Below are 12,519 nucleotides of genomic sequence, written 5' to 3'. Positions count from 1 at the left end.
TTATAAATAAATGTCTTATGAGTGACTAATGTTTATCAAGGGCACTACATACCTGTCATCCAGATCAGTCAGCAATATGTCTCAGATGTGACCTGGATGAAGCAAATTATTGTCATACGTGATAGGATTACATGATGAGAGCACATTTGTGAGAAGATTTTGTGGCAAGCCTGGCTGGTTTCTTTGGTTACATTCTAAATACGGTAAGTCTACAAAATTATGTTAATTGGAAAAACTGATCTTCATGAAAAAGACCAAAGTAGAACTAAAAAAAAAAAAAAAAAGAGGGGGGGGGGGGGGACAACAATGACTCACAATACCAGTGCCATGGTGTATGGTACAAAGATGTCAAGAAACAACCCTTATTTGCCAGGTGGTGAAGTATGACTTAAAGACTGGAATGAGTATGTGTATTTAGGTTTAGAAGAAAGTAAGATGAGACCACGTTAACTAGGGCAGCAAACCTATATATCCATAGCCCTCCAATGTAAGGTTTTGTATGGCAATAAGACACGAGTTGGCTAGTGTATTGACCTTTGAATAAACATTATTTACAGAATAACTGCTCCCTTTTCAGACAGCTCACTCACTACTCCATGATTACGGATATTTTATGGTGTACTGGTGAATCTGTACAATTGTTACTATGCTATGCCAGATGTGCTATGTATTTAAATTTCAACATCATATGAATATGTTCAATGTTTTAGAAAAAGCGTGCAATGAAGTGGTCCTATAAAAAGAAAAATGTGAACTCATATAAATTGAAGAGCAGACTGCCCTATATATACACACCATTCAAGGGCAGGGCCTTGACTACTGCTTAAAAGTTATCTGTTAGGATAAAAGTGAAAACATATGTTTGGTCAGCTGACTAGTTCTACTCTATTCCTGACAAGTATTCTGGCGTCCTGCGAGTGGACAGCTTAGTGGTTCCTATGGATTAATCCTGGTAGCCTCGTTTTTGCCAAGAATTTGGCTTGAACCCCGGACCACACAATACGAGTTGCTTTTCCATACTATCACATCTAAATCACTCAGATCATACACAATGAGAATACATTTTTGCACTTGTTTAAAGAGGATAGTAATTGCTTCAATGATGATTCCCGTTGAGATGCATCACTGCACAGACTGGTTTATGGCTGTTTAGAAGTTGGTTTAGGATTCCAACATCTATCTGACAATCTCACATAGTATTCCAAAAGGAACTAGTCTAAGGTTCAGTTGGATGTGGCAATTCCTAATTTCTGTATGGCACCTGAACATGAAAAGTAATCACTGCTATTAATCAATAAATAACAAGCATTCGCAATGCAATAGGTCTCGCATTTACGCAAGACCTATTGCATTGCAAATAATAGGCATCACGGACAACGGGAGGGCGGGGAGAAGGCACGGAGCAAGGGAGAGAGGGTTGGGGAGAAGGAACGTACAGCAGGAGGGGGGCAAGAAGGCACACACAACGGGCGGGGTGAGAAGCCACGAACAACTGGAGGACAAAAGAAGGCACCACAACGAGGGGAGGGGTGCGGGGGGGAGTAAAGAAGGCACCGAAGCATGTTGTGCCTGTAGTAGGAGAACCTCCTTAAAGAAAATAGTGCTCACAGTCTAAATAACACTACCATGTAAAAACCAAAGTAAAGGGGCCAGTCGCCATGGGCGGTGACAAATTAAGGAGGCTGAACTAAGGAGGGACTAACAAGCCTATTGACGAATCAGAAGCCAGCATTTCGGATAGACAATGAAACAAGCCAATGGCTAACATGGGCAGGGACAATGCGGGGATTCTATTCCCTACGCCTCTACAATAAGTCTTGCAGAGCAGCGCATGCACGCTGGCTCTAGGCTTGACCTAAAAAATAAATACACTTTGTGCTGTACTCAACTCACACAAGTAACTATGCATGTGTCATGGAAATTCTGATAAGGCCTACGGTACTACACAATGGCTGGCTTGTAGAAGTGCTGGCCGTGCTTTTATAGCCTTGATGTGTTTGTGCAGAGCATCGTTGACGAATCACATCTACTATTTCCTCTGTTGAGTTCTGGCCCCATGGATGTCTAAGCCTAAGAATGCTTTGAATTGTTTTATGGATCGAAGTGGCATTCTTCTGAAAGGGTGATTAATTAACATCAGGTATGCACCAATTAATTCCTACCTTGATAACCTATTGTTAGGCATGCACCAATGATGCGTAAGCTTGCTTACTTAATACGAGGGGCACTCTAGCGAAGCCAGAGTTTGGTAGCTTTTTGTGAGGTATCAACCAACGGAGCCATAGCTTGATAACTTAACACGAGACATGCACCAATGAAGCCCTAGCTTTCTGACATTTTATCTTTTGAGTCCCACATAGTTACCAATTTTATTTCTGATACTTTGAAAGGTGCTCCTTGAATACCAGTTAAGGAGTCAAGCAGAGAGGGGACCGTTGGAGCCAGACCTTCAATGCCCTGGTTATTACTGTTATGCACTTACATTTCGATAGTGTACCCATGCTTTGTGCCTACTTAAGAGGTAAATATTGCACACTGTGTCATTGGAATGCTTGCATTCAATGTATACAAACAAGATCAGCTGGTTGTTTATTATTATTATTATACAGCTTATAGAGCGCCTGGTTACTTCAACGGAGTGTCCCCGCTCTAAACACCAAATTAGTACCCAACAGCTGGGCCAGAGGTCACCCACCCACCCTGCAGCCAGAACTCCCCTACAGAACAGTTACATAGGCCCTATTTCCGGCAATCAGGCGGACAGCGGAATAGCCACGTCTTAAGTTTTTTTTTTTAAAACAAAGTCTCCGATAGCCACATCCTCAAGTCAGCAGGGAGGTTGTTCCAGGCTTTCGCTAAGAAAGCCAAAGGAACTCCGATCAGCCCGTACCTTCCGAACCTTAGGCACAATGAGCTTTGCTGTGCCCAAGGACCTTAGGCAGCGTGCAGGTATATAGGCGGTAAGAAAGGGTGCAAGCAGCCAGAACCTTTCTTATTGATGATCCTGAGAGTGAAACACAAGGCCTTAAAGGTGACTCTTGACTGTATGGGGAGCCAGTGTAATTTCTTCTGAGCCTCTCCAACCGAGGACCGTCTTGGAATATTCAAAATTAGGCGAGCTGCAGCATTTTGAACCTTCTGCAGGAGGTGTACATTTTTGGGGTCATCCCTAGGTACAAGATGTTACAGTAGTCTAGACGTGACATAACAAGGGCCTGTATAATAGTCCGTCTAGCCTCCACTGGGAGAAGATCCAGAATTTTTCGCAGCATCCGAAGAATGCCAAACAGGCACCAGCCACCGCTGATATCTGTTCGGAGAATGAAAGGGTGTCGTTAAACCACACTCCTAGATTCTTATCCTTGGCCTTAGGGGTCGGGGGTGGTCCCAGCTCCTCCGGCCACCACAGGTGTGACCAAAGCGAGGGCTGCTTACCGACTACCATCACCTCCATCTTACCCGCATCCAGCTGCAAACAGCTGAGCTGTTTACATCTGTATAAGAACACAGAAACACTGTTTAAGGAAGAAAGATGCTTTTTAGTTTCTTTTTTTCTTTGTTTCAGTTATTGTTTCATGATGTACAGTCCTTCTGGAGGTACACCCAAAACGATACTCGCCCCTAATGGCATACAGGCCTGGGCTTTTTCCAAGACATGGATCGTGATGCATTGGTTATGGAGATTTGCTTTATTTGGTCCCAATTCTTATTTGGTAGTCAAAATCTAGTCTTGGGGAATTGATAAGGGACCTGTTGAGTTGAGACAAACATTTCCAACTTAGCGGTCCCTGTGATCCTTCAGGTAATAGAGAGCCTCTGTCCTGCTGAATCTATAAGAGGGGCACTTGAGCCACATAATGCAAATTTAACCAACCAGCAGATCTAATTTGTAAATACTGAATGCAAGCATTTCCAATTACACTCTATACATTTTAGGAGTCAGACTGTGCTTCTGCAGATAAAGAGGTGAAATAGCACGCACAACATTTAAACTCAAACACATTTCTGTTGATTTGCCGAAAAGCAAGGACACAAATGCTACAATTGTATTTATTTACGGTTTTATAAAGTGCAAACCAGCCCAATAGAAGTTTTACAATAAAATAACAAGAACAGTTACAATGTAAAGCAAATAAATTAGATTCATAATCATTACCAGCTGTAAACGAGCAGTTGTGCACCCCACATCAGCCAAGTAAAAAAGTTAGGGGGTTGTGTAGTTGTCTACACAGTGCTTAGTATACCTTAAGGCTGCAGGAAAGGAGAGGATAAAAACTGACTAGTGAACATTATCCTGGATGTTCTGCTTAAACTACCAATTCGAACAAGACAAAGATGATAATGAGGACATCATAACTGGAGGAATTTGACAACTGTGATTGGGTTTCCAAGTTTTGCAAAAATTCATTTGGTTAACATTTCAGAAGGCAGGCAAAAGAAAAACACAGGTACTCACAAAATATTTAACCTAAGTTGCAACAACTTGAAACGATAGCTTGCTTTGAGAAGGCAAAGTAATTTAGTGAAAATGTGTCAGCTGGATTGTATAATGATTTTTCTACTGTAAAAACCCTATGTATATTAAGAATAAAAAACTGGACTCTTTTGGGGAAGTGTAGAGTTGTGGCTGATGGGTGAAGTGAGTTTGATAAGATTTTAGATGCCCTTACCACTTGCTTTTAATGAGATTGTAATCAGTTATTGAGTATAACAGACATTTGCACACAATGTACAATGCATTAAGAGGAGCATATACAGAACTGCAAACACATTCAATTCATAGTGAGAAAAATGGGAAAGGAATTTTACAAAATGTACCCTGAACTTCACATTAGTGCATACTGATCACCTAACGTCGAACAGTAAAAACACAGTAGTTAAAAACTTCAATTTAGGGAATACCAGAGAAGGGAAAATTATAAATGGGCAACAGACCAGAACCTGTGGCGAGAATAAACTCAATATCATACACAAGGCAAAGTGAAGCAAAATATGTCTTACAGCACTGAGCTTACACCACAGAACGCCTTAGCCTTTCTCTGAACCTGAGCTATGACTTCCATGGCTCTGCTTCTTAGCACACTGTTGATAATCTATCAATCATGTTCATTCCCATGCCGTTACTGGCGACAGTCGCCAGAGCATGAAATTAAAATATGAAAGCAGGTAGAACGCCTCGCTGGTGAAGAAAAGGCCAGTGGAGGAAATTGATATTTAGAGGAGACAAATACAAGACAGAAACATAAAGAGCGTCTCAGGGAAACGTCAGTGAGAAATTACGTTAACACTAAAAACACGGATGAACCGCCAAGGATGGGAGGAGGTGGGAGTACTAAACGCATAACACGAGACAAGAGGCAATACAGAGATTAAAGCACGCCAAGGATTTCAGATATATATATTTGGGAACTGGGGAGCAAGGAAAATAGCAAATGTAGAGAAGAAAACGCAAAGAGCGAAAGATCGACACAAAATAAATAGGAAGAGAAAAATGGAAAAACAGAGGAAAACACGAATACAGATTAGAAGATACTGACAGATAGATGTAAAGATGTTCGGGCAACGTCATGGGTCCAAATAAGAAAAAAGTAAAGACACGTCCAGCACATAAACACCCAGAGTCGAGCATAAGAAATGTAAATAAAAACAGAGTGATATGTGTGGGGCAAAGGTGGAGAAAACGAAGGAAGGGAATAAGCAGATACGGAGGAGGCCTGAGAGTTTCCAGGACCTTGTCCACTGGCGTCCCCCCGCTCCCAAGGCAACCTGCACTCGCTCCGCGGAAGGCTCCGGCCCGCTGGCCGGGACACCGCACCGCTCTCCCTCCCAGCCCGCTTCGGAGCTCAGTCTATCTACCTCCGGCAGCCCCTGGGCACAGACCCGCCGATCCCTTACCGTGTGGGAATGCAGGCTCTGGCTGGCCTCGATCACCGCCGTCAGCGGCACCGTGTCGTCCAGCAGCACCTTCCCGGCCGGAGGCTTGTCCATGAAGGCCATGCCGCGCGCGGCTGCGGGCTGTGCGGGGGACGGGCAGCGGCGAGGGACGCGCTCGGGCCGGCAGCATTCGGCGCTCTGTGGGGCTCGGCGCTGGAGACGGAGGCGGGCCCGCTGTCAACAGCACGGCCCCGGCGCCCGCTGGGTCCTAACGCCCCGCGCTCGCACCGCTTGGCATGCGGTCGGGTGTAGGAACCTCCTTCCCTCCGCCACCTCCGCCGGCGGTCGGGTTCCCCCATTCCGCCCTCTGTTAATCAGAGCCAGCCTCCTGCCGTCCTCTTCTACGCCCCTAACAACCACTTCTCCTCCCACCGCCGACCCAGTCTCCTCCTCTGGCTCTTCCTTCTGTAACCGAGTTATCGTTCGCTCACTAATTTAACAGCTCCACCTACCGCCCTTTTCTCCTCCCCTTACCTATTAGCCGCTCCTTCTCCACCAGCTTCTATTTATTCCCTCTCCTTCTTGCCAATATCCTGCCACTAACCTCTTACCCATTGTGATATCAGCCTACTTCTTACCGTGACCAGCACTCATATGCCATATTGTGGCTGGCACCAGTAACACTATCACAAAGAAATGTATTTATTTATTTATTTATTTAGTTTATGCATTTTTATAAAGCGCGGACTTTACCCGCAGGTGTCAGAGCACTGAACAATAGAACCAGCTAAGTAACATGAGAGAAATGTTACAAAATAGAATGTACAAAGATAGCAGGACTCAGAATCAAAACACAGCAGGCAAAGGGAACACAATATCAAACACAGCAAGCGAGGTATGTACAAAAAATAGATAAATATAACAAATTTACAATGACTAACGAACTTCCTGGTGGGGTCTGAGAATGAAGGAATTAGTTCTGAAAGTGTCTTTGGAATAGAAGAGATTTGAGGTCCGCTTTGAAGATCTGGATGGAGGTGGTGGCATGGAGCAAAGGAGGAAGCGAGTTCCAGATTCTCACTGCATTACCTGAGAACGATTGAGCCATCAATTTTTCCCTTTTGAAGGAGGGAGGCTCAAGCAGGAACTTTTCCGCATTCCGAGAAGGTCTCAAGCCTCCAGACAATTTCAGTTTATTCGCCAGATAGCGAGATTACAAAAAGAGTAAAATGAAAAGTACATTAGGGCCTCATTTGGAGATATGGTTGCCACCTTTTTTGCTGGATTCCATAGAAAAACACTGGCCAGACTCGTAAAAAACGGCAGAGGTGGCAGTGAGACAACCATTGTCTTGCATGCCCACTCATTGCATCCCCAAGTGGTGTAGAAGTCTTCATAGTGACTACCAAAACTGGTGCACTAAGAGGCCAATGGTGTGCTGTTATGTGCATAACCACTTAGATATAAGGGTGCTCCCATCTAACCTGAACGCCTGCTCTAACTAAATAAAATACGTAGTCCAACCCGAGTGACGTCAATTGCCTAAACAAGTCCACCTGCCCTGCAGGTGCGCACATTTGACACCAGACTGTCTGAGTGCGCGTTTTTCCTTGATGCGCTTTGCCGACGGTGGGCTGCGTGGAAAAGCCAACAACACTGGCGACGAAGACAGACTGCATTTACACCCTTCACGAATAGAAATTTTTCTAGCATACGCAACAAAAATTTTTGATTCTGTTATGGCCACGGAGGCGAGGATTATGCCTCTCAATCTTTACTGCAAATAAAACAGCAGCCAATGAAAAAAGAGTAAACATTCAGAAATACTACATGTCCCAAGAGGCTTTGAACCACACCTCCTAAAATCCACCAATAGACATTCATTAAGCAGTACAAAATAGAGAGGCACCATCTTTCTGCTTCTTTCTTTGCGGACAAGCAGTCCACTAATATGAACATATTCCAAAAGGGGAAAATCACATAGTTCCAAAGACTCTCAATGGAGAGTTAGTAATGACCAACACGGCCCAGCCGAACAATGAAATCCAAGGAGAGCTACCAGAACAGAAAACACCAACCACTGGAACAGCCCAGCCATGTTCTTAATTTTGTTTAGAATCCGAATCTGAAAGAAAAAAGAGCTTGAATCCCACCTTCACATAAATTCCTATACAATGGTGGGAGAAAAATCAAATATATATCACACATTACAATGACAGCATGAGATCATCACTCTTACCTGTCTCCACGGGTGGGATAATCCTCGCTTCCGTGTCCTTAATAGAATCTAAAATTCTTGTTGAATATGCTAGAAAATGTTCTATTCTATGGCAGGACCGGAGGTTTCGATTATGCTGGTTCAAAGCTCATCAACAAGAACAGAAGCGACATGCACAATAGGTTTATAGTAAAATATCTTTGTACCTAGAATGTAATGACCAGTCAGCAGCCCGAAGAATATCTTCCACTCTAGACCTAAGAGCAAACGCTTTAGATGCCATAGCACCCCTAGCTGCATGAGCACCATACACAGAAATATCGAAACCAGCCTCCGACAAGACCCAGGGAACCCAACGCGCCAATGTAGCTACTGACACTGGATGAAAAGGCTTTTGAATAGCCAGTAACAAAGGACCAAGAAGATCATTTCTATGAGCCAAAGTAGGTTCTTCATAAACCTCCAAACATTTTACTATACATAATTTAGCATTGTGAGGAAAAGCAGGATATTCAATGGACTGTGACATGGTTTTTGTTCTTTTTGGTTCTTTTTCGAAATAAGAAATAAAACACCATCATTAGAAAACAACCTACCTGCAAGGTCCAGAGCTTGTACATCGGACACTCGTCAGCATGAAATCAAGCATAAAAGCATAGTCAATTTAGCGGAAAGTTGTTTCAACATCAAATCATGATTATCAGACCATTACTCCAATAAAGACAAAACATTTGTAACATACCATAGCTGAGTGTATTTAGGTTTTGGAGGATGAGTCACCCTGATACCTTTAATTAATTTACATACCATGGGATGGACACCCCCAGGCTTGTCATCAACCTGGTTATGTCCAGTGGACATTGCTGATCTCAAATTTTTTACTGACCTGTAACACAAACCAGATTTAGCACACTCCAAAAGGAAATTCAGAACATCTTTCAATTTGTATCCCACAGGATCCACCTCCCATTGAAGGCACCTACCCACCCAATGTATTCATGTGGAAGAGTATCGTTTATGGGTGGAAGGAGCCCAAGCTTGATTAATAAATGCAGCAGCTGCCACCGAAAGCCCTGCAATCTAGTCATGTCTCCTGAAATCTTCCAGACCATGATGGTTAACTGGTCCTGAAGAATCGGAGGATGCAGCGAACCCACTGGATCCAGGAGTAGCAGAGGGAAAACAGAAAAGAGAATGGGAAGAGCAGCAGATAAATCTAGAAGTTTCAAAAACCAAGATTGTGTCTTCCACAGAGGGGTGACCAGTACCAGGGTCGCCAATTGATGTCTAAGTGAGAAAGCATAATTCACCTGATCCTTCCATGATTTAAGGAAGGCATCCATCACCATGGCCATTGGATCCGGCCTCCAACTGTAGAACTGTTTCAGTTGAGCATTGAGCCGGGAAGCAAACAGGTCCACTTGACACGGACCCGAGTAAACATTATCTCCTGAAAGATGCGAGGGTGGAGTGTCCAGTCGCTGTGGTCCATCAGGAATCTGGAATTCCAATCTGCATGTAGATTGTCCTTGCCAGGGAGGAATTCTGCCAGAACCATAATCTTTTGGGCAAGGCAGAAGTGCCAGAATTTCCAGGCAATGTTGGCCAGCAGGCGTAATCTCTTACCCCCAAGCAGTTGATGTAATGAACCACCGACACATTGTCCATTCGCAGGAGAATGCAGCAGTTGCTCTTGATGAGAGAGATTGATTTTATGGCAAAAGAGCCGGTCAGAAGTTCCAGGCAATTATTATGAAGTCATAATTCTTCGGCTGACCAACGACCGCCGACAGAAAATTCTCCGCATCGTGCACCCAATTCGTAATGACTGGAATCTGACTCGATGACAACGTCGGGTGGGGGACTCTGAAAAAGGCTTTGCCACTCCACGCCTCCATATGGAGGAGCCACCACTGAAGTTCTTCTTGGGCTTCGGCAGACAAAGGAATTAGATGGTCATAACTGAAACCTTATTGCAAGCAGTGAATCTTCAGACGTTGAAGAGCTCTGTATGCAACAGGCCTGGGAAAAGCACCTGAATCGAAGATGCTAGCAAACCCACAATCTGGGCTAGGAATTTCAGTCGACATCTGTTTCGACAGAGTCGATCTCAACTCCCTCATGATGGACTTTATTTTCAAGGGAGGAAGAAGCAATTGCGCCCTCAGGAAGTTCCGCGGAAAACCCAAGAATTCCACTTGCTGGGATGGAATATTCATGGACCTTTTGGTGTTTATCACAAATCCCAGTTCGCGGAGAAGAGACATCGTCCAAGTCAAAGGACTTAACAGAAGGGAATGATCTTGAGCAAAGAGGAGCATGTAGTCCAGAAAGATAATCACGTGAACCCCCATCTCCCTTAAGTGGACAGCCACTGGTTTCAGAAGTTTGGTGAACACCCATCGTGCAGAGGATAGGCCGAACGGAAGAGATTGATACTCGTACCATTGGCCTTTCCAGCGGAACTGCAGGTACCGATGATGAGAGGGGCAAATGAGGACCGGTAGATAGGCATCCTTGAGATTGAGACGAACCATCCAATCTGGTTCTTGAAGAAGATCCTTTAGTAGATGGATGCCCTCCTTATTGAAGTGACATCAAATCACTAAAGGGTTGACATTTCTGAGATTCAGAACTAAACTTTGACCCCCCACCTTTCTTTTATACCAGAAACACATTGTTGCGGCCTGGTCGTAATTAGCCAAGAGGCAAATTGCCCCTGAGTCCAACCAGCAAGCCCCTTGAATAAATAGGAGCCCCTGTCTCTTGGGTTTGGAGGGCCAATTCTAAGATCTTGGCCAGGGGGCCAGAAACGTTAAGGAGTTTGTCTTGGCATACACCGAGTGCTTTATCATTGCCCTACTTTGGGTCTTTGTTGTACTTCTTAAGGAAGGTCTGCATGGACGTATGAATATCAGGGGTGAGGGCAGTCTTACGAGATAAATCTGGCAATGGGTTTTCTAAGTTTAAATGGGACCTTACTTCTTTATCAAAACATTTACGCAGATTTAACTGCATATATTCAGCCACTGCAGGAGCAGGGTGTATGTGAGAAGTTGGCCTGGTATATGATGTTCACTATTCTAGTGAGCACCTTGCACCAGTCCAAACAACCCATATGGTGGAGGTTGTAAAGTCAACCTTATAGACCAGCTATCCTAGGGGTAGCATATTAAATGAAAGGACACCACACAGGTTATATATTCAAAATATATATGTATTTATTTCTAAACAACCCTGTGAACTCTTTATGAGCACAGAAGCACAAGCGCATAGCAAGTAACTTAACATAACATACAAAAGTTGCACAAATATGGATAGGCCCTGGTGGCCCGCTAAACCATATACTAAAATAGTGGTATAAGAACCACCTCACGAACAATGGTAAGGCCTAGGGCCTTGGAATCGCTGGGGCTACACTGGACTAACAGTAGTTAGGAAGCAGGAGGCCCACGGGATGCGGGTGCAGTGTCTAAATGCACACGCGTGCACACATAGAAGTCAATGGGTGCGTAAAGTTAGAAAGTTAAAGAATTAGGAGTCTTCCGACTGGACTAGAAACTACCCACTTGAAACTAGGACACTAGGAGAGTTACACTTTACAGGAGCCTCGCAGTACTCGCGTTACCTCACCCACAGGAAGCGGGTGCATAGGTGTCAAAGTGTGTCGAGTTTCGTCGTGGAGTTCTATGGAGCCTTGGAGAAAAGATGCTGCAGGCGACCAGGAGCGAAGAGTCCAGTTGGATCCAAGGGTGGATCGAGGATGAAGAGTACCTGAAAGCAGAGGGTACAGAGTCTGGGTCACTAGCCAGTGACCAGGAAGGAACCAGGAAGGAACCAGGCGATGTCGGGAAGCAATCAGGTGATGTAGTGAAGCTTGTCTCTGCAGCCACGTGAACCAGGAGGTGTCGACGACAACCAGGCACTGGATACAGACTGTCCCACAAAGGCTCTCACTGTCGGCGGTGTTGGTGCTCGATTCAGAGTCAACAGGCCTTGGCAAATGCAACCCACACAGGAATCAAAGATGGCTTCTGGATCAGACCAGCAAGGTCTGACGGGCTGCTCCTTTTCAGGGGAGCAAGGGCCAGTCTGGAGCAACCAGACTAGCGTTGAAAATTCAAGGGTTCGGCGTCACAGAGGCCACTAGCCAATGGGCAAGTGACCGGACAGACGCGTCGAGCAGGAAAATGCAAAAGGGCCCACGCAGCACTCGGTGAGTGTGGAGAGTAAGTAAGTAAGTAAGTAAGTAAGCAAAGTTTATTATGCATAGTTAATTAAAACCAGTGCAAAACATGTTACAAAGGGTCATAAAATATCATACTATAAAACCGTTAAAAAGAGAACATGCAATAAAAAGTACAGTATGGCTGACTATACGCCTTTTTTCGAAGACAGCATAGCGGGGTCCTCTTACATCCTGCTGT

General features: G+C 44.5%; 1 protein-coding gene across 5 annotated transcripts in view; it reads right to left on the bottom strand.

Moving 5' to 3' along the window:
* Nucleotides 1-6,221, bottom strand: part of PXK (PX domain containing serine/threonine kinase like) — a 282,257-nt gene extending 276,036 nt beyond the window's left edge. For all 5 annotated transcript variants that reach the window (XR_013601125.1, XM_078661499.1, XM_078661497.1 and 2 more), the window contains exon 1: nt 5,896-6,221. Coding sequence is in view for 4 of the 5 variants with exons in the window: in XM_078661499.1 (XP_078517625.1) it covers nt 5,896-5,997 (102 nt within the window). In the remaining variant the exon portion in view is untranslated. The remainder of the gene's footprint in view (nt 1-5,895) is intronic.
* Between the last annotated feature and the right edge of the window lie 6,298 nt (nt 6,222-12,519).

Source organism: Lissotriton helveticus, chromosome 9, assembly GCF_964261635.1.
Source record: "Lissotriton helveticus chromosome 9, aLisHel1.1, whole genome shotgun sequence".
In the NCBI taxonomy this organism is placed as follows: Eukaryota; Metazoa; Chordata; class Amphibia; order Caudata; family Salamandridae; genus Lissotriton; species Lissotriton helveticus.
Note: the sequence above shows the minus strand (reverse complement) of the source record. Positions and strands in the feature narration are given on the sequence as shown.